The following is a 22,522-nucleotide window of genomic DNA, read 5'->3' on the forward strand; positions in this document are numbered from 1 at the left end:
GCTAACTGCGTACACTGGCCCTGGACATTGCATAATTGATTTCTAAGTAAATAATTCCAAGTATGTCTTTGGGTCTCTAACCTCTGCAGGCTCAAGGACTGACTCCCAGCAGAGTAATTTAGCAAGAATAAATAATTGGGTAGAATTGATGCCCTGCAGCAGAGTAATTTAGCAAGAATAAATAATTGGGTAGAATTGATGCCTTTCAAATGGTGCAGAAAAAAGAAGCTTGTAGTCAGGGGATCTATGTTCAAATAGTAGATTTTTCTGACACTACCTGTGTGACTCTGGGCAAAGTTCTTAACTTCTCTGGGTCTTAGTTTATTAATCTATAAAATGAGGGATTGAAACAGAGAGCCTCTGAAGTTTATCATATCTAAAACCATGATTATTATTTCTACACACACACACACACACACACACACACACACACATACCCCTTGGCTTTAGACTTTAGGTAATCAAACCAATAAATTATAGAAAAGGTGCTGATCTACATTGGTAGAATTTCTTTACCAGGCAGTCCTGATAGGAACAAAAAGTACATTTTAGGTAGTGTAGTCCAATGTTGGACCCAGAGTTAGGAAGACCTGAGTTTGAATCTTACTTCAAACTCTGTTAGTTGTGTGATGTTAGCTAGGTAGTGTGCCAGGCCTGGAGACCTGAGTTCAAATTTTACCTCAGATACTCCGACACTACCTGTCTGACCCTGGACAAGTCATTTAACCCTGTTATTTGTAAAAATGAACTGGAGAAGGAAATGGCTAACTGCTCCAGTATTTTTACCAAGAAAATCCCAAAAGGTGTCATGAAGCATCAAACACAACTGAAAACTACTGAATGGCAACAGCAAAGCAAAGCTCTCAGAGTTGTTGTGAGGATAAAATGAAGTAATATTTGTAAAAGTTTATATATAAATGCTAGCTAATATTATTAAATTATAGGTTCAGTTCCTAGCAAAGTGCTGTGGAATGTGCTGCAGTTACAAAATCATAATGAAAAATAGTCCTTCCTATGAAGAGGAAAGCAATAGAAAAAGAGATAAGGATAAGCATGAAAGAGAAAATGAATTACTTGGTAGGAAGGAATCAAGAAAGGTATTCTATTAGAAATGTTAATCCCAGGGCTTATATTGAAGTAATATGTTGGTACCATTAAGCAATGGTGACTCACTTGTGGAGAAATCTGTATCTGGGAACAGAAGTGCAGTGCTCTCTGTCCAGAAGTTACTATACACATCTAACATTAGGTAGTTAAAAACATAATAAAAAAAAATGCTTCACAAGAAGATACGGTACTCTCCTCCCATTTTATCTCTATCTCAAAAGAATCACATGGTGTATTGCATTTGTCAAAGTTAAAGATGTCTGTTTATTTAGATTGTCCTCAGATTATATCTTGCTTATGATAGTTTACTAAATCCTTTGCTGATGTAATGTGTGATGAGGATCCTTTTGAGTTTCTGCCTTGTGTGACACCAGGTTGTGTGCTATCTGTTCCTAAGGCTAGGATTTGAATTGGTTAGGACTTGGGTAGGAGCTTAGATAGGATTCAAATCTTTTTTATTTTTTCAAATACAAGGAATAAGCTATATCAAATGTAGATGATTCTTGGAAAATGAGCAAGAAGTTAGAATCTAAAATAGAAGGTGGTCTATTGAACACTGCATTATGGAGGCATAGCTTTTTGATTTCATTCCTTCACAATCCTGGTTTGGGTCTACACAACAGGAGAAAGCAGTTTGGGACAGTATGTAGACAGTTAATTTAGTTAAAATTCACTCCTTTGCTCAACACTAATGTTTGTGCTGATTATGCAGATCAAATTCTTATTCTATAAAATTCAATTGAGAAAATTTTCAGTTATATCCAGTGATTGCTAAATTGAATTTGTGGGAGAAATATCATTAGATTCTGTGTAGTGCATGCCCAAGTCTCTTTGATCTCCCCCAAATCCTCATCCAATCTGTCCATTCCCATTAGCTATCATTCAATATTTCTCCTTTTTTTGTGGTTAAACTTCTTGAGAAGGTTGCTACAATTGGTACATACACTGTCTTTCCTCTTACTCTTTTCTTAAATCTCTGGCTTCTGACCTCATTTGAACCCAACTAAAATTGTACTTTCAAAAGTTGCTTATAATTGCCAGAACTAATGGCCCTTTTTCAGTCTTCATCCTTCTTGATTTCTCTGTTGATCACTCTTCTCTTTAATACTTTCTTCTCTCAGGTTTTTGTTCCACTCATCTCCTGGTTGGTCTTTCAGATACCCTCTATTTGAAGGCCACATTTTTTTTTCTGGTTCTTCAGCCAGGGCACTCATATTACTCAGGGCTCTGTTCTGGGTCTTCTCTTCTCTTCTCCCTCTATATTATATCACTTGTTACTTTTATCATCTCCCAAGGATTTAATTATCATCTCTGTAGAGATGATTTTCAGATTTACTTATCTTACCTCTTTCCTTGCATCTCCAATGGCCATTACATTAGACATCACACACTAGATTCCAGTAGACATTTTAAACTCAACATGTTTAAAACTGAATTTATTATCTTTTCTCCAAAATTGTCCCCTTCTATATTACCCTATTACTATCAAGGGTATCAACATTTTCCCAGCCCAGGTTCTCAACCTAGGTGTCTTCTTTGACTCCTCACTTTCTCATTGCCCCCTCCACTCCCCCTCCCCGTATGCAAGGCTTGTTATTCTCTCTCCTCAACATTTCTCATATATACTCCTTTCTTTCCTTCTTTACTAGAATGCCTCTCATTACCAAATCCTTGGACTACTGCTATAGCCTAGAGGTTCTTCAACACCCCCCCCACACACACACACCTCTAGCTCATCCTCCCCTCAGCAGTCAGGATCAAATATTAACTCCTCTGTTGGGGACTCAAAAGGTCTTCATAACCTGGTGCCCTCCTACCATTTGTCTTTGTACATCTTACACCCCAAAATATACTCTGTGATTGAGTCCCCCCCTGGGTCCCCACTCTGTTCCTCCAATATAGAATTCTTCCTGGATCTTGCATTTTCATTGATTGTTTTTGCATGTTTAAAATTTTCTCCCTCATCTCCTTTCTTGGCTTTCTTCAAGCCCCATATAAAATTCTACCTCCCACAAGAAACTTCTCTCATCCTCCTGGTCTTGGTGCCTCACCTATGAGGTCACCCCCCAATTTGTGTTGTGTGGGATAAGAATCTACTTAAAAATCATATAGAGCTCTCTCATCACACTCAATTTGGATCAATGTACAACATGGAAACAAAGACTGACAGATTGCTTTCCGTGCTTGGGGTGGGGTGGGGGGATGGAAGTAAGATTAGGGGGGAAATTGTAAAACTTAAATAATATCTTTAATAAAAATAAATTTAAAAACATATAGAGACTCCTCTGACGAAAAGGAAGGTTTATTTTGGCGTTTCTGGAGAAAAGGGCACCCCTAAGTCTCACAAAGGTAGTGAAGATCAAGGAGCTGCAAGATCTTGTGGCATAGTGTGATTTCCCCCCTCCCTCGTCCCCTCTCTTCCAACCTGATTGGTTGTGGTTTTCAGAGTTAAAATCTTTACGTGAAAAATCTACCCAGTAACAAGGAGAAGAATAAAAGGTTTCCAGAGACTATTACATGGCGAGGGTATCAGAAGATTTCTAATGACCTTCTGTTAAATGAATACGTATGCATGGTCTTCTTAGTTTAGCACTTATCAAACAAGAGAAGGCGGAATAGGCGGCTAAGTAAGGCTGCAAGGTCTCTTTGCAAGTATTCCACTGTTTCCCCCCTAGCAGAATCGGGAGGGTGGACTGGGAATAAGGCCTCTCTCCCTCTTCTAAGAGTCTATCCCTGAGAGGACTTCAGTAGGAATGTTAACTTTTTTTTAAAGTTTTTGCAAGGCAATGGGGTTAAAGTGGCTTGCCAAGACCACACAGCTAGGTCATTATTAAGTGTCTGAGGCTGCATTTGAACTCAGGTCCTCCTGACTCCGAGGGTGCTCCACCTCGAGGCCCTGGACTTCCTTTGGCTCCCTGGGGCCTAGTTAGCTGAGGTTCTTCAATCAATCAATAATCCACCCACACCAGGCGCTCTCTCCGATAGGGCGGGGCTGAGCGAGTGACCTGCGGTTTCTAAGGCCACACCTCCGGAAGCCGCCACACATTCCGGAGCAGAGGAGGAACCCGAGGTCAGCTAGCCTTGGGCCTGGGCCGCCCCTTTTCCTCCGTAAATCCTACCGGAAGTGGGAGCCAAGGAAAAGGAGCCCGAGGCTGGGGCGGAAGCCAGCGCTCTTCCGTTCCCCGCCTTCCGGCCACGCCCTCCTTCCGATGGGCTGGTCCCCGCGGATGCGGCCCCGCCCTCCTTCCGGTGGGCAGGTCCCCGCGGATGCGGCCCCGCCCTCCTTCCGGTGGGCTGGTCCCCGCGGATGCGGCCCCGCCCTCCTTCCGATGGGCAGGTCCCCGCGGATGCGGCCCCGCCCTCCTTCCGGTGGGCTGGTCCCCGCGGCTGCGGCCCGGTCCTCGTCCCGGGCGCCCCGCGCTGGCGGGCAGTTTGAAAGAGATGGCGGAGTCGGGCCTCCCGGAGAGCGCCTTCCAGCGGGCCCTGCACCTGCAGAAGCTGAAGGCCCAGGAGGTCTCGGAGGAGGACGTCCTGCGCTGTATACAGAAGCAGGCGGAGATCCTCCGCGGGCCGGGCACCGGCAGCGCCCTGGAGCCGCTGCCGCCCGACAGGCCGTGCGTGTTCCTCTGCGTCCGCTGCCGGCGGCCCCTGGGGGACTCGATGAGCTGGGAGGGCACCGACCTGGGCGGCAACTGCTTCTTCCTGAACGGTGAGCGGGCGGGGAGGGGGCGAGGCCGGGGCGGCCGGCCGGGAGCGGGGCTTTTAAAAAAAAACCCTCGTCTCCAATTAGACAATGTTGAAACCTTAAACATTTCAACCCGGGGTCGGTGGCGCAGTGGCTTCCGGTCCCCCCTGGGCTCTTGACTGTTCTGGTCCGGGTTCCTTCACCGTAAAATGGGGTAATTCTGTCTCCTGACCCACTCTTCCGGCTGTTGTGAGAATAACCGAAAAGCATTTGGCACAGCGTCTAGCATTTAAGCGAAATAAATGTTAGTTGTTCTTATTGGGGCGGAGGAGGAGGAGGAGGAGGAGGAGGAGGAGGAGGAGGAGGAGGAGGAGGAGGAGGAGGAGGAGGAGGAGGAGGACCAGAGTTCAAATCCGGCCTCAGACACTTCGTAAGGGTGGCCTTGGGCAAGCCACTTGACCCCATTGCCTTGCAAAAACTAAAAGAAATTATTTTCATCGTTATTAGACAACTCACATAAAAATGAGCAAGGGTAGCCAGATGGTAAAGCGGATAGAGCACTGACCTTGGAGTCAGGAGGACCCGGGTTCAAATGCTGCCTCAGACACTTGACACTTTATAGCTGTGTGATTGACCTTGGTCAAGTCTGCCCGGCATCCAGAGCCATCCCCAGTCAAGCGGATCCAGATCTGACCACTAGATCCAGCTGGCTCTGGAGGAGAGAGTGAGGCTGATGAGGGAGCACAGCACCCCCTCACTCATCCAGTCCTTGTCATAGCCTCACTTTCCTGATGTCATGGTCTTTTTCAAGAAGGAAGAACAAATGTCATCGAAATACCCTTTTTTTTTTTTGCAAGACAATGGGGTTAACTTGGCTTGCCCAAAGCCACACAGCCAGGTCATTATTAAATGTCTGAGGCCAGATTTGAACTCAGGTCCTCCTGACTCCAGGGCTGGTGCTCTATCTACTGCGCCACCTAGCCACCCCTCCCCTCTTAAATTACACGATTGGACTAGATTAGGGTTGGTTGATCATTTTTGTGTTCTAGACACTTAATGCAATCATGAAACATGGATTCCTCAGTCTAAGGTTTTTAATTGCCTAAAATTAAATAACACAGGCTTATAAAGGAAATCAATTAAATTGAAACACCATTATCAAACTATCATATATCAAAAATATATAGACATAAAAAAATTGACCACACATTAGGAACCTAATGAACTAGATATATGAGGTCCTTTCCAATAGTTTATTTGCTATCTATCCTCAGTTTAAAGATGAAATAAACCTCCTACAAATACTTGACTAATGACTAGCTTAGTTCTTCTGACCAGTGAGCTTTTCATTGCATTATTGTATCATATTCTCTTTGGTTGGAACTATTATACTAATAGCAATCCTTGTAAACTTAAATTTTAGCAAGTTTTTTATTTATAAAATGAAGACAATGCATTAGATGGACTATTATCTTTTGCCTACTTCTAAAAATCCTCTGAGGACATCAATAACCAGTAGTTGCCTTTTTCTCATTCTAGCAGTCTCACCTAATGTTTATGTGGATAAGGAACAGAAGCTATCCACTAGAAAAAATGAATATGGCTGGTAAGAGGAAAGTTAAATACTTATCTGTGTATAATTAAACAAAATTTATTAAATCTATGTAGGCCATTGTGATAAAATGAAAAAACTTCTACTCTAAAAGAATTTACGAACATACAAAGTAATTTGAGGAGGGGAAAGGATCATTGAAAACTACCAGAATGAGGGAAGGTTTCATGGAGGAGATTATAACTGAACTAATTTTAAAAACAAAATTTAATTTTTTTCTTTATTATGAACTTGATACACATGCATATTTTCTATGAAATTGGATTTCTGTGAAGTATGGCTTTGCTTTTTAAAGCTATAATACTTTATTGTGGCAGTACCAGTGCCAACCTCCTTATGTGTCTCTTCAACTTTTGTTCTCTTTGTGTTTATCATAAATGTTTCATTTTATTTTCTTTCTCTATACCTCCTATAAATCTCCTTTCTTCCCCCTCTCTTCCTTTCTCATAGCACAATAGTAGTTCATTTCATTCATATACCATAACTTGTTCAACCATGCCTGAGTTGATGAATACTCCCCTAATCTACAGTTCTTTGCTGCTACAGGAAGAACCACTATAAATATTTTTTGTACATATAGAGTCTTCTTCCTCTTTCCTGAATTGCTTTGCTATTTAAATTTAGTAATAGTATAGGTGGGTCAAACACTGAGTAGCTTTTGACCATTGTGCCAAATTGCTATCCAGAATCACTAGACTAGTTCAAAGCTTCTACCAACAGTGCATTAAATGTGCCTGTTTTTCCTTAACTTATCCAACATTTGTTGTTTTCCTTTGTTGGGAATTTTGCTAGTTTAATAGATTTGAGGTAGAACTTAATGGTTGATTTAATTGGCAGTTCTCTACTTAGTAATGATTTGAAATATTTTTCATAGGACAATTCATAGAGCTGCCTGTTCATATCATTATCATTTGCCATTTGGAGAATGGCTCTTACTCTTATGAATTTGATTTTCTTCCTATGTATTGGAAAAGAAATGCTGTAAAATTTTTTCCTGAGGTACTGATTTCCCTTCTAATTTTAGCTGCATTGGTTTTGTTTGTGCAAAACTTTTATATAATCACAATTGTTCATTTTATTTTCTGTAATTTTCTTTCCCTGTTCAGTCATGGACTTTCATAGATATGTCCTTGCTTCTTTAGCTTTTAATGTTATGTCATTTTATATCTAGATCAAATAGCCTTTGAAAGTTTAATCTTGGTTTTTGGTGTGAGATGTTGGTTCCTACCTAATTTTTACCAGAGCATTGTCCAGTTTTTTTAGTAGATTTTTGTCATAAAGTGAGTCTTTACCACTAGTAGTTGGGGTCTTTGGTTTTTACTTCATCTTTTTTTGTGTTATACCTAATCTCTTCCTTAGATCAACCTCTTTATTTTTTTTTTAACCATTCTAAGCAGCCTGATAATTGTTGCTTTGTCTTTTAGTTTGAAATATGGTTCTCTTCCTTCCTTTTTTCCTCCTTTACTTTCCTTGAGATTCTTGATCTTTTTGTTCTTCCAGAAGAATATTGTTACTATCTTTTTTTAGCTTTTAAAAATATTCCTTTTGTAGTTTGATTGGTATGACACTGACTAAATTTGGTAATGGTGCTATTTTTATTATATTGATTTAGCATATAGATGAGCAGCTAATAGTCCCTCCATTAAATTTTGGTCCCTATTTCCATAAAGTGTTTTTCTATTTTTTTTAATGAAATCTTTTCTTCTGGGTTAACCTTTGTATTATTTCTTAAACCATATCTTTATCATTGTTCACACCATAGTAGGTAGACTCCTTAGTACTTTATACATTCTTTAGTTATTTTAAGTGGGATTTCTACTTTCCTTTCTTCCTGTTGGGTTTTATTGATAATATACAGACTAACTCTTAAGGATCATTCCATTGTTGCCCCTGCTATTTGATATAGCTAGCTGTAACAATAAATCAAAAAGAAATTGAGGGAATAGGCATAGGCAGAGAAGTTAAAAATTATTGCCTTTTACAGATGATATGATGGTTTACATGGAGATTCAGCTAAAAATTTATTTAAAACAATAGCTTCAACAAAGTTCTAGGAAATAAAACAAATACACATAAATCATCCCTTTTGTCCATTTCAAATAAGAATTTCATTAGATGCCAATAGCATCTATAATGTTTATGTTATTATTTGGGTGCACCCAGTGTTGAGAAGTAGCATGTTTCTCTCCTTCCTTCCTCATTTATTGCCTAATTTTTTCTTTTTTTTCTCCCTTTTCTTCTCTCTTTTGACATATGGTACAACCAAAACCTACCTATGAACTGTCTTAGCTTTATGATTTGTAAAGACAATGAGATTCTGAGGGAATATTTCATTTTTCTCTATTAGCATATCCATACTTCCTGTGTTAACCTCTTCCAATTGTTTGAATTTATTTACCTTTCTGGCTCTTGTCTTTGCTTTTCAAAACTTTTCAAAAATTCTGCCCATTTGTCTTTTCATCAAGAGTCTTTTATGCCAAGAATTTTTCTCCTTTATAGTAGTTTTTTTAAAGCTCCTATATTTGTTTTTGTTGTTGTTTTTGCAAGGCAGTGGGGTTAAGTGAGTTACCCAAGGTCATACAACTAGGTAATTTTTGAGAGTCTGAGGCCAGATTAGAACTCAGGTCTTACTGACTTCAGGGCGGGTGTTCTATCCACTGCATCACCTAGTTGCTGTGTTCATATCCAGCCTTAGACTCTTATTAGCTGTGTGACCCTAGGTAAAACACTTAACCTCTCTGCTTCAATTTCCCCCCTATATAAAATGGAGATAGTAATAGCACCCATCTCTCAGGGTTGTTGTGAGGGTTAAATGAGATAATTATAACGTGATTAGTATAGTGCTTGGTACATAGAAAATGCTGCATAAATATTAGCTTCTGTTATTATTATGTGCCAGGCACTGTTCTAAGCCCTGGGAATACAAAAAGAGGCAAAGACAGTCCTACCCTCAGGGAACTTTCACTTAACCTCTATCCACCTTTAGATTTTTCAACAGTGAAATATAGATACTAGCATCTTATTGTAGGAATCAGATGAGATAATATTTCTGAAGGGCTTTGCAAACCTTAAACACTATTTAAATGTGTTAGGTATTATTATCTTGAAATATGACTTCTTCATATTTGAACTTTTTCTTCCTGGCAGCTTGCACTATTTTTTCTTAGAGGCTCCAGATTCTGATGTTTACAATTTGAGATTTTTCTTAGGGTGGATTCTTTATATTTTCACTGTGTCTTCTGTTTCTGATAGATTTGGGTAGTTTTCTTATATGATTTTTAGAAATAGGGTATCTAGGTTTTTTTATGTGTCATGGTTTTCAAGGAATTTGATGATTTAATTTTTCTCCTTGACCTGTTTTCCGGGTTTGTTTTTCTACCTTACATACTCCTGTTTTTTCAGTGTTTTGACTTTGTCTTTATTTCTTATTTTTTTGGTTTTTATTATTTGGTATTGTGTGTTCCATTCTGTTTTTCAAGAAATTTATTCCTTGATTAAGATTTTCAATTTTGTGTTACTTATTCTTCTAGTTTTTTCCATAATAAAAATTTTCCTGAATATTTTATCTTTTGTTTAATTTTTTTATGACCACTTTTGGAGGTCTTATGACCAAATCTTTCATTTTTTTCTATTTTTTTTATGCAATTAACCTTTCTTCTGGGTTAACTTTTTAGTATTTCTTAAACCATATTTTTTTATTGTTTCCTTTTTTTATGTCCCCCCCGACCCCCCAGCTTCAGTTTCTAAATTGGGTCTTTGCACTGAGACATTCTCTACTTCATACTATATTTAATGATGATAGAAACAAGTCTTATTTGTTTCTGTACCCTCTGTAGTTTAGATGTCATTGCCTCTGCTGTTTCAGATGGGTATCTGGGTCCAGGTCCTTCCCTTTGTGGAATAGTGCAAGGGTTGAACTCAGCTCTTCTCTGTCTACTGTGGCCCTGGTAAGGTTCAATTAGATGTTGGAGAACCTCTTGCTCTTAGGTGACCTGCAAATCTCCTGGCACACAAGCCATCGAATTGACTTCTGCTTTTGAAATTTATGAGAATAGACTTTATCCCTTGCTGATGTCCAAACAGGTCAGGGTCAAGATCCCGCTGGCTTCAGGCCCTGTGTTCTTACTGCTTCCTCATATATAGTGCCCTCTACACTTTCAAGCTCTGTCAAAGTAGGGTAGGTTTGGGGTACCTACTCAGACCACTCAGAATCTATTACTCTTGTGTGATTGACCTATCTGCACTTGGAATACCAGCAGACTTCAGATCTTTTCTTTTTTTATTAGTTTTTGCAAGGCAATGGGGTTAAGTGGCTTGCCCAAGGCCACACAGCTAGGTAATAAGTGTCTGAGGCCGGATTTGAACTCAGGTACTCCTGACTCCAGGGCCGGTGCTCTATTCACTGCGCCACCTAGCTGCCCCCCCTAGACTTCAGATCTTTTACATTAGATTGCTCCTTTTTTTTTTAAAAAGGTTTTTGCAAAACAAATGGAAGTGATTTGCCCAAGGCCATAGAGCTAGGTAATTATTATGTGTTTGAGACCAGATTTGAACACAGGTACTCCTGACTCCAGGGCCAGTGCTTTATCCACTGCGCCACCTAGCTGCCCCCAAGATTGCTCCTTTTTAAAACTCCTCTGAGCCTCAAGATAGGCTTCTTGAGGGGTGGCTAGGTGGCGCAGTGGGTAGAGCACCGGCCCTGGAGTCAGGAGTACCTGAGTTCAAATCCGGCCTCAGACACTTAATAATTACCCAGCTGTGTGGCCTTGGGCAAGCCACTTAACCCCATTGCCTTGCAAAAAAAAAAAAAACCTTTAAAGAAAAAGATAGGCTTCTTCACTTCTTATACAGTCTTGGATGGAAGAATTCAACTTCTGTTTTTCTTTGGTGTCCTTGATTACTGATCTTTCAGGTGCCCTTTTAAATTGTTGTAGTCATATGGGAGAACTGTACTATTCTTTGATCTTTAATATTGCTATCTTAGCCAGAAGCTGTGATCAGAGTCTTTAAGAAGGGGGGGGGGGCGGGGATTAAGGATTCTGAGAGGTGGAGATGAGAGGGTGAATTCTAGACATGGGGAATGCAAATTCACAGAAGTGGGGGGGAGGATGAGAAGGGAGTTGGAATGTTCTGTATGACTAAAACAAGCAAACAAAGGTTTGTTTGGGTATAGCACGAGAGTTTTTTATATTGAGTGAAGGCATAAGAGACATGGAATAACAAAGGGTGAGAATGAATGGACAGGAAGTAGAAGACATCTTCCGCAGTTGTGTGCACAGGCGTTTGTGTTTGTGTGTGTGTGTGTGTGTGTGTGTGTGTGAGAGTGAGATAACAAATTTGGATATAGTAAGGGGGAAACAGGATTATTTTCAAGCATTTAAGTGCTTTACTGTATGGTGGGGGTAGCTAAAATCTCTAGATTCCTTCAATCTGAACTAAAGTACTGTCTTCTATATGAGGCCTTTCCTAATCTCCTTGTTGACTAGTGCCCTTCTCCCCTGGAATTACTTCATATTTACTATATGATTTTTATATATTTACATATATGTTTTATATATTACACTTATGACATATTATATACATATACAAACACACACATGCAGTGTTGCAAAAATCTTTATTTGTATTTACTTAATGTGGGTAGGTGGTGTTTAAGATAGCTTGTTGATGTTTGATTTTTATGATTATAACATGCTTGAAGAATTTTAGTTTTGAAGACTAGTTTATGGTTTTTTAACAATTGAAATATTTTTTTAAAGATTATAAACAAGTATGGTTTTTTTCTTTAGCATGATTGAGACTTTGAGTTGTAATGGATGTTCACTGAATGTTGGCCAGATATACAGATGTACCCCCAGACATCTTGATTATAAGCGAGACTTGTTTTGCTTCGATGTTTCATCAGTTGATGGGTAAGTCTGTTTTGTTATGTGTTAAATTTAAAATTAGTCTTTGGAAAATAAAAGAATGTAAGATGAATTTGTAAGTATTTTATATACAGTTCTCTCTTTAGGAAAATTCACCTTACAAATGCTCCCACAGTTGGCATATTAAAAAAAAAACCCAATTTTTGTGGAGAGAATGGAGGAGAGAAGAATTGATGGAAATTATCTGGCATATGACCACAAGAGATATATTTTTAGCTTGTTGGATCATACAAACCCAGTCAAACAACATATGGGAGAACTAATATAAAGAAACAGTATAGAAAACCCAGAGATTTCTGAAAAAGAATATGGGAGATTAGCAAGATGCAAGAGTAAGAGGAAGCACCACAGGTCAGCTCTCCTGATAATCACTCCAGCAAAGATCTCAGACAAGTACCAGATGGGTTTGTGATTAAAAAACTAAGGAGAAAGCATAGTGGGTCTTCTTGCTAGCAGAAGATCACAGATTGATCTATAATAAAGTGACAAGGTCAGGAACTGAGGAACAGAGGTGTGTCAGGCAGGATCTTGTATCCAGACCTCAGGAACAGAACAAGTTCACAGTGCTGTTTCTCTGACACTGGATCAAAGGGGTATGCACATTTTTGTTGCCCTTTGGGCATAGTTCCAAATTTCTCTACAGAAAGGTTGGATGAGTTCACAGTTCCACCAACAATGTAATAGTGTCCCAGATTTCCCACAACCCTTCCAACAATGATCATTATCCTTTCTGGTCACATTGGCCAGTCTGAGAATTGTGAGGTGGTACCTCAGGGAAGCTTTAATTTGCATTTCTCTAATAAGTAATGATTTAGAGCAGTTTTTCATATGGCTATGGATTGCTTTGATATCCTCATCTGTAAATTGCCTTTGCAGATCCTTTGACCATTTGTCAATTGGGGAATGGCTTTTTTTAAAAATTTGACTCAGTTCTCTGTATATTTTAGAAATGAGTCTTTTTTCAGAATGTTAGTTGTAAAGATTGTTTCCAATTTATTGCATTTCTTTTGATGTTGGTTACAGTGGTTTTGTCTGTGCTTTTTAAATTAATGTAATCGAAATCATCTAGTTTGTTTTTAGTGATGTTCTCTAGCTCTTCCTTAGTCATAAACTGCTTCCCTTTCCATAGATCTGACAGATAAACTAGTCCTTGATCTTCTAATTTGCTTATAGTATTGTTTTTTTATGTCTAAATCCTGTATCCATTTGGATCTTATCTTGGTATAGTGTGTGTGAGGTGTTGGTCTAATATGTTTCTTCCATACTAACTTCCAATTTTCCCAGCTGTTTTTATCAAACAGAGAGTTTTTATCCCAATAGCTAGATTCTTTGGCTTTATCAAACAGCAGATTACTATAATCATTTCCTGCTATTGCACCTAGTTTATTCCACTGGTCTACCACTCTGTTTCTTAGCCAATACCAGACAGTTTTGATGACTGATGCTTTGTAATATAATTTTAGATCAGATGAGGCTAAGCCACCTTCTTTTGTACTTTTTTTTCATTAAATCTATGGAAATTCTTGACTTTTTATTTCTTCATATGAATTTACTTACATCTTTTTCTAACTCATTAAAGTAATTTTTTGGAATTTTGATTGGTAGGGCACTCACTAGACAGGGAGTGTAGTTTTGGTAGAATTGTCATTTTTGTTATATTATCTCTACCTATCCATGAGCAGTTGATGTTTGCCCAGTTATTTAAATCTGATTTTATTTGTGTGAGAAGTGTTTTATAATTGTTTTCAAAAAGTTTCTGAGTCTGTCTTGGAAAATAGACTCCCCAGTGTTTTATATTGTCTGAAGTTACAGTGTCCCTTTTGTGAAGTAACCCTGGGTGCTGAAGGTCAGTGGCCGTGGTGTCCCTTTTTAAGAAAAGGTTCAGTTTTAAAACAAGGGAATTCTGCCCTATTTTATGGATAGAAAGCTCTCCCTCCTGGAGACCCGAGTTTTGAATCAAGAGACTCTGTCTGATCATCTTTTTCTTTCACTTCATTTTTTTTATTTTTTCCCAATTACGCGAAAAGATAGTTTCTTGCTTTCATTCTTTTATAAGTTTTTGAGTTTCACATTTTTCTAACACCTTCCTTGTCCCTCATGACAGCAACTAATTTTATATAGGTTGTACATGTATGATTGTGCATAATGTATTCCAATATTAGTCATATTATGAAAGAGGAATTAGAACTAAGGGTGAAAAAAACCATGAGAAGAAATAACAAGAAATTTTAAAAAGTGAACATAGTATGCTTTGCTTTCCATCTGATTAATTTTTTAAAAAGTAAATTCTATATATCCTTATTTTATATGACTTATCCTTCCCAATATTTTCCTCCTCCTTCCTTCTTCCAGAGAACAATCCTTTATAATAAATAATGAAAAGGAAAAAAAACAGTTCCAGTACCCAATGGTCCCTCACCTCTCAAAGAAATAAGATGTGTTGCTTTTTCATACTTCTTCCTGCCCTAGTCATAATGGAAAATTGTGCCTTCAATCCTGGACATCACTTCCTGAGATCTATTGTCTTGGTTAGAACTGAAGGAGGGTAGGGATGCTATTATTCAATTGTCTCCTCTCCCTCCCCATTCAAAGAGTTAGAGGATACTTTGTACACTCAGTTGTTTCCTGAGCTGATAAGACTCCTAACAAATAGCCAATCTAAGTTTACAAAACAGAAATTAGGATTTTATTATTTGCATTACCAGAAAGGACATAGATTTTTGTTTTTAAAAAGTTTCTTTGACTTTCATTCCTTCATTGTGAAAATTTTTATTTACAAATCTTTGTTGATAGGATAGAAAACAAAATTTAGAACTGAAAATTGAGATTGCAATATAGTGCCAACGTTTGAATGATTATGGGATCTAAAATGTCTCTGAAATCACGATTTTCAGTGTTTTCAAGGTATCCTTGAAGTTGACTTTCTTCTATAAAGAAATAGCCTTTTACAAATCTTTTTCTTTGATCCAGATACTTTGAATTAATGTTTTAATTGATTGGTTTTATTTGTTCTTAGTATTGCATTTTTGAGATTTTAAGAGAATTAAAACATAGACCTAACTGGATAAAGTTCTATTAATCAGAAGAATAATATTTTCTGATTCAATGTCTAGGATGCTTCTAGTGACAAAACAGCCCTTGTTTTGTCTTGAATGGTAATAGGGTGCTAAGAGATAGACTAGCATTACACTTTCAGCTTTAATACTAATATTCACTATTTTGTCCACATTTTAACTTTGTGCTTTGTGACCATGCTACATTTCAGGTACATTGTAGGTTCTGCTGAAAATGCTGTGCCTGAAGCAGAAGAGCCTGTAACTCTTGATAGACAAGATGTAATGGAAAACATTTTGAAGAAGGTAATCAGCTTTATTTGCAAGTTTTATCTCTGTGCATATGGAAGACTTTAATGTTAAACTAACAAATATTCTCCCCAAAATGATAATATTCCTACTAAGTTTACTCTTTTTTTTAACATTTTATTTGTTTTCCAATTATATACAATTATATTCCAATTATATAGTGATATGTACCCATCATTTTTTGCAAGGCTCTGAATTCTACAATTTTCCACCCTTCTCCCCCCCCCCCCAAGGCTGTCTGACAATCTCTACATTGTTTCCATGCCATACATGGATGCAAATTGAATTTTATAAGAGTAAACATAACCCCACTCCACCCCCACCAGAAGATGGGAAACCTCAAGAATAGAGAGAGAGAGAGAGAGAGAGAGAGAGAGAGAGAGAGAGAGAGAGAAAGAGAGAGAGAGAAATGTACTTCAGTCTGTGTTCAGATTTCAATGGCTTTGTCTCTGGGGTGAGTTGCTTTCTTTATCATAAGTCTACCAGAGAAGTTGCTTCAATATTTTCCCCTCAGTTGCTATTACTAGCTATACCTCCACTCTGTTTCTCCCCACTCTCATTTATTCTATTCTCTCTCTCTCCTTTCATCCTGGCCCTGTCCAAAGGTGTGTTGCATCTGAGTACCCTCTCCCTCAATCTCCCCTCTCTTCTATCACTTATTCCTCCCCCTTCCCTCCCCCCATCCTTCTCCAGGGCAAGATAGATTTCTATACCCTATTAAGTGTGTATGTCATTTCCTCCCTGAGCTATTTCCTATGAGAATGAAGGCTCACTCATTCCCCCTTGCCTTCCCTCGTCCGCTCCATTGAAAAAGCTTTTTCTTGACTCTTGTATGAAATCTCTCAGCTTCTTCATCTCCTTTTCCTTCCTCCCAGTACTTCCTCCTATTGCCCATTGACTCCATCCCTTTACCACATCATACCCTTATATTCCACTCCTTCCTATGTTCTGTCTATATATATATGCTCCTTCTAACAGCTCTTATAAATGAGAAAGTTCATATGAGTTATCAATATCTTTTTCCCGTGCAGGAATACAAACAGTTCAGTATCATTAAGTTCTTCATGGTTAGTCCTCTTCCATCTCCTCTATGGTTCACCAGAGTCCTGTACTTGGAGATCAAACTTTTTGTTTAGCTCTGGTCGTCTCGCTAGGAAAATTTGAAAGTCCCCTGTTTCATTGAAAATCCATCTTTTCCCCTGAAAGAGGATGTTCAGTTTTGTTGGGTAGTTGGTTCTCTGTTGTAAACCAAGATCTTTTGCCTTCTGAAATATATTCCAATCCCTATGAACCCTTACCCTTAATGTAGATGCTGCTAGATCCTATGTAATCCTGACTATGGTGCCTCCGTAGTTGAATTGTTTGTTTCTGGCAGCTTTTAGAATTTTCTCTTTGATTTGGGACTTTTGGAATTTGGCTATAATATTCCTGAAAGTTTTTCTTTTGGGATCTTTTTCAGGGGGTGACTGGTGAATTCTCTCAGTTTCTGTTTTACCCTCAGCTTCTAGGATCTCAGGGAAATTTTGCTATATTTCTTGAAAAATGAAATCTAGGCTCTTCTCCTGGTTGTGGCTTTCAAGATAGTCCAATACTTTTAAAATTATTTCTTCTAGATCTATTTTCAAGGTCGCTTGTTTTTCCAATGAGGTATTTCACATTCTCTATTAATTTTTGGCTTTTTTGGAAGAGTTTTATTTCTTCCTGCTTTCTTGCAAAGTCATCAGCTTCCTTTAGTTCCATTTTGCTTTGAAGGAGTTATTTTCTTCTGAGAGCTTTTTTATCTCCTTTTCTAGCTGGCCAGTTTTGCTTTTTAAGGCATTCTTCTTATTTGCCTTTTGTTTTGCTTTTTCCATTAGGCCTAAACTGGTTTTTAACATTATTTTCTTCAGTATTTTTGTGTATCTTTCACCAAGCTTTTGATTTGGTTTTCATGATTTTTCTGCACTGCTCTCATTTTTCCTACCAATTTTTCCTTCACCTCCCTTAATTGCTTTTCAAAGTCTTGTTTTTGCAAGGCAATGGGGTTAAGTGTCTTGCTCGGGGCCACACAGCTAGGTAATTATTAAGTGTCTGAGACCCAATTTGAACCCAGGTACTCCTGACTCCAGGGCCGGTGCTTTATCCACTGTGCCACCTAGCTGCCCCTCAAAGTCTTTTTTGAGCTCATCCATAGTCTGAGCCCATTTTCTATTTCTCTTGGAGGTTTTGGGTATGGAAGCTTTGATTTTGTCTTCATCTGAGTATGTGTTTTGATCTTCCATGGGACTGAAGTAATTCTCTATGGTCAGATCCTTCTTTTTCTGTTGGTTACTCATTTCCTCAGCCCAAGGCTAATTTACTGCACTTCCAAGGCTTTGGGGTCTTTGTTTTTTTTGGGACAGCCCACTGGGACCTTTATTTCTCCAAGATCCTCAGCTCTCTAGCCTATGCTTTGATATGTAGATGGCCCAGTTCTTCCCTCTGCCCTGGGGCTTTAAGGAGGGATACTGCTATCTTAGTAAGGAAGCCCATACTGCAATATGTGAGTGTAGGCAAATTCTACCCCAGGGAGAGCCGAGAAATCTCTGCAGACTTCCCTTACTGTCTGTCTCTGCGGGTGTAGGCTGCTTTCTGGGCTCCTCACTCCATACTCACCCAGGTACAGCAGAGTTCTCTTACTGCCCCTTCAAGCTGCTGCCAGTGATCTCTGGGCTATGTTGTGGCTTCCTTTGCAACCCCAGGTTCTGGTGAAGCACACCTTTCCCATGGAACTTCTAAGTTATCTTGGACTGGGAAACATATCAGTCTTTCTGTGGGTTCTGCCCCGCTAAATTTTGGCTAGAGCCATCCTTTGGATTTTTGGGGTTTGGGGGGTCGAACTTCTCAGGAAATGCTGCCTTCATGCTGCCATCTTGGCTCTGCCCCTAAGTTTACTATATGCTCAACTTCATAATTGATGTATAAATTATTTCATTTTAGCTTGTTATGAAGCTCTAGTAATAGAATAAAAGAATTGATATTTTTTTTCCTACACTTTGCTGACATAAGACAGGAGGAAACATGAAATACCCATCAGATTTCCTGCCTTTTTTTTTCATGTTAATATAACTTGAAGATTTCAAGTTCATTGATTTAGTAGTTGATAAATCTCTGGAGTTTAGTTTTGTTTTAAAAACCATAGACAGGGGCAGCTAGGTGACTCTGGATAGATCACTGACCCTGGAGTCAGGAGGCCTGACCTGAGTTCAGATGTGCCCTCAGACAATAATTACCTAGCTGTGTGACCTTAGGCAAGTCACTTAATCCCATTGCCTTAAATAAATAAAATTAAAAAAAAAACATAGACATAGGATTGAATCTGTGGAACTTTTGAATTCTCATTAGAACTGCTGCTATTATTTCGGAAGGTAGGATTGTTCTATAGCCAAATCTCTGTATTTCGGATGAAATAATGAGAGACAGAGGGGATGGTGATCAGAGAATGCTTCATAGAAGTGGTACCAGAGGGGTGGCTAGGGGGCGCAGTGGATAAAGCACCGCCCTGGAGTCAGTAGTACCTGGGTTCGAATCGTCTCAGACACTTAATAATTACCTAGCTGTGTGGCCTTGGGCAAGCCACTTAACCCCATTTGCCTTGCAAAAACCTAAAAAAATAAAAAAGGAAATGGTACCAGAGCTGAAGTTGAGGGAGGATAGAATGAAATGGCTGGATTTGGAGTCAATAGTCAGCAATAGAGAACAACTCCTTCTGGCTTCTGAGTATAGTACTTAATCACTGGGAATTCAAAGAAAGTGAAAAGACAGCCCCTGCCCTCAAGGACCTCTCCATCTAATAGGAGAAAGGAACACATAAAAAGAAACTGAGAAGGAAAAAAAAAAAAGAAAACTGAAAAGGGGTGATAAACATCTAGGGGGAAATGATGTGAGATGTGAATTTCAGAATTGATTTTATCTTGCAGAATAGTTTCTGGACATTGTGAAATTCAGGAGGTTGGGGTGGGAAAGGTTAAGGTGAATTGCCTGAGCCACTCAAAGAGAGAGTCTCCTAGATGGTGACCTCTCACCCTACTGTCAGAGGAAAGGAAAGATCCTAGGGCCAGATGGTCCCGAGGACCCTTCAAATTCTGCCTCCTCTTCAGACTACTTCTGTGATCTTGGCCAAATTACTTAGCCTTTCCTAGTCTCAGCTTCTTCATCTTTGAAATTGAGATCATTTCAACAGACATTAAGGGCCAGTTGCATTGTGTTTATGGGGATATAAAGATAAAAACAAAATAGTCCTTGCTCTCATTTCACCTTTATGGGTGGTTTACAGCATACATGCACAATGACAATTTGAAGAGGGGATGGTGACCAGAGAATGCTTCATAGAAGTGGTACCAGAGCTGAAGTTAAGGGAGGGTAGAGTGAAAGCATTAGTTCCAGATTTGGAGGAGTAAATAATTGCTACATTTATAGAGCATCTGACATTATGCTAAGTGCTTTACACATTTTAATCTCCTTTGATCCTCCCCAAAACTCTGGGAAGTAAGTGCTATTATTATTTCTGTTTTACAGTTTAGGAAACAGGCAAACAGATGAATTGATTGGCCTGAAGTTACCTAACTAGTAAAGGAGATTTAAACTCAGGTCTTCCTGCCTCCAGGTCCAATGCTCAACTACACCTATGATGATTGGATTGGAGTGGAGAATAGAGTGCCATAATTGAGAAACAGCTATCTAGTAGTCTCATTTGACAAGAACATAGAATTTGATTTAGTAGACTACTCTCAAGTGCGAACTTGAGGTCAATATTTTATTTTAGAGACAGAGGCATTGAAGGGATCCCAAAGAAAGTTTTTTTCAGCAGGGAAATGACATGGTTAATCCTGTGACTTACTAGGATTTAGAGAACTTAAGGACTGGAGTAAGTAGTCCTGGTGAGAGATGATGAGGACCATTTTGATAGAGAAGACATGTATGAGAGATTTTGGAGGGAGAATCAACAAATTAACAATGAATTTGATGAGGGTGATAAAGGAAAAAAACACAGTTAAGGGTAGTTCTGGTTAGGAATGGGGAGAGTGAAAAAATGACAGGCCATTTATTTGGGCAAAAATAGAGGAGTTTGGGGAAGGGATGGATTTAGGGGAGGTTATGAATTTTACTTTAGAGACACGGACTAGGTAATTTCTAAAATTTTAGCATATAATTGCATGATCTTATTTTATGAAATAGCCTAGTTCCTTGTTTTTTGTCTTCCTCCTCTTCCTTCTTTTTGTTTCTCTATATATTTCTTCTTTCTTCCTTCCCTACCTTCTCTCTTCTTCCCTCTTATTTTTTGGTCTGTTTTCTATTAGTTCATTCTTATGAAAGCTATTCAGGGAAAAAGGAAGAAAATTCAAAATTCTTTGATTTCAGGTTATCATTCTAGGTTATCTTTTCATTAACACCACCACATTGAACTTGGTTAGAAACTTTTTGAACCACTAAGGAAAACAAATCCCTGACTTTGATTTCGGTTGGGTAATTTCTGCTAGGTTCTATGACTCAGTAAACAATTTATAGAAAGATCAGTATCTATATTTACAAATGTCTATAACTTAGTTTAAGAGAGCAGAAAGAAAGAATAGTGTTTCTTTTAAGGGTGTATTAGAAAGTCTAGTTTCACATTTTAGGTGTGATTCTTAATGTTCTGTCACCTTGGGTAAGTCACTTTGCTGAACTGAGGCTCAATTTCCAGATCTGCAAAATAAGAGCATTGCAGTATGATCTCTAAGTTCTAATTGTTATAATTAGCAGTAATCCTATAATCCTACAAGTGACAAGCAAAATTAAAAAATAATTAACTAATTGAAACATTTCTTTTTAGAATTTAACAGAAATTTTAAAAAATGATTGAACTGAAACATCTATGTTCACTTTGAACTAAAGCAATATTTCATTTGTTTCAAGTTCTTTTTGAAAAAAAAAACTTTACTGTATAACATGCAATACTCCAAGGCTGTACAGAAAAAATACATGGTGATAAACTCTTAAAAAAGCAAGCAAGCAAAGTTTTTCTATCTTTTTTTTTTCCAAGGCAATGGGGTTAAGTGCCTTGGCCAAGGCCACACGGCTAGGTAATTATTAAGTGTCTGAAGTTGGATTTGAACCCAGGTACTCCTGACTCCAAGGCCAGTGCTCTGTCCATTGCACCACCTAGCTGCCCGAAAGGTTTTCTATATTTTAAGCAGTCTGATGGAAGCTTGACATTTTAGGAAAATATTTTTACTACAATACATCTTTTATCTATTATAGAATCAAGTTTGACTTACAGATTCATAAAATTAATAGAATTATAATTTTATTGTATTTTTTCTTATAATTTTTTTCCCTAATTTATCCAACAGCTGCAAGTTATCATGCATGGATTGGAACTAAGGGTGTCCCTGGTTGAATCACTTGTTTCAGGTCTTTCTGATACAACATGAAAGAAATTTCACTTTTTTTTAAATATTATTTTTCCCTCCTTGTATGTATTGTTATTTGTTGGTGTACCATTTTAGCAGGACTTATGTGCTCAAAGGTAATTTTATCCCCAAGTTAAAATATTTGAGTGAAAAGAGCTTAATCAATTTTATAACTATTGGTGTTATTTTATAACTGTTAATTATGGGATAAAAGTTTCTCTCACTTACAGTGCTAAAATTATGTTTATAAAATGTCACTTCCAGAAACCTCTAAAGTGTGGATTTTAAGAGTTTATTGTGAATTCCTCAACTCTCTTTTCTCTCTTGTATCATTTTTATATTCCCTGATCTCATCTTCTTTACACTTTTTTGTTGTCTGTTCATCTTAACAGTTGACAGCTTGTTGGGTGGTGGTGGTG

The 22,522-nt window shown here is 38.3% G+C and overlaps 1 protein-coding gene across 1 annotated transcript; it reads left to right on the forward strand.

Moving 5' to 3' along the window:
• The first annotated feature begins 4,461 nt into the window (after nt 1-4,461).
• MIS18A (MIS18 kinetochore protein A) lies at nt 4,462-22,152 on the forward strand. The gene is made up of 5 exons (XM_074214120.1): nt 4,462-4,816; nt 6,332-6,398; nt 12,194-12,316; nt 15,597-15,690; nt 22,044-22,152. Exons 1-5 carry the CDS (start codon nt 4,549-4,551, stop codon nt 22,122-22,124), a joined length of 633 nt encoding a protein of 210 aa, XP_074070221.1. The 5' UTR covers nt 4,462-4,548; the 3' UTR covers nt 22,125-22,152.
• Nucleotides 22,153-22,522: the final 370 nt, after the last annotated feature.

This window comes from Macrotis lagotis, chromosome 1, assembly GCF_037893015.1.
Source record: "Macrotis lagotis isolate mMagLag1 chromosome 1, bilby.v1.9.chrom.fasta, whole genome shotgun sequence".
Classification (NCBI taxonomy): Eukaryota; Metazoa; Chordata; class Mammalia; order Peramelemorphia; family Peramelidae; genus Macrotis; species Macrotis lagotis.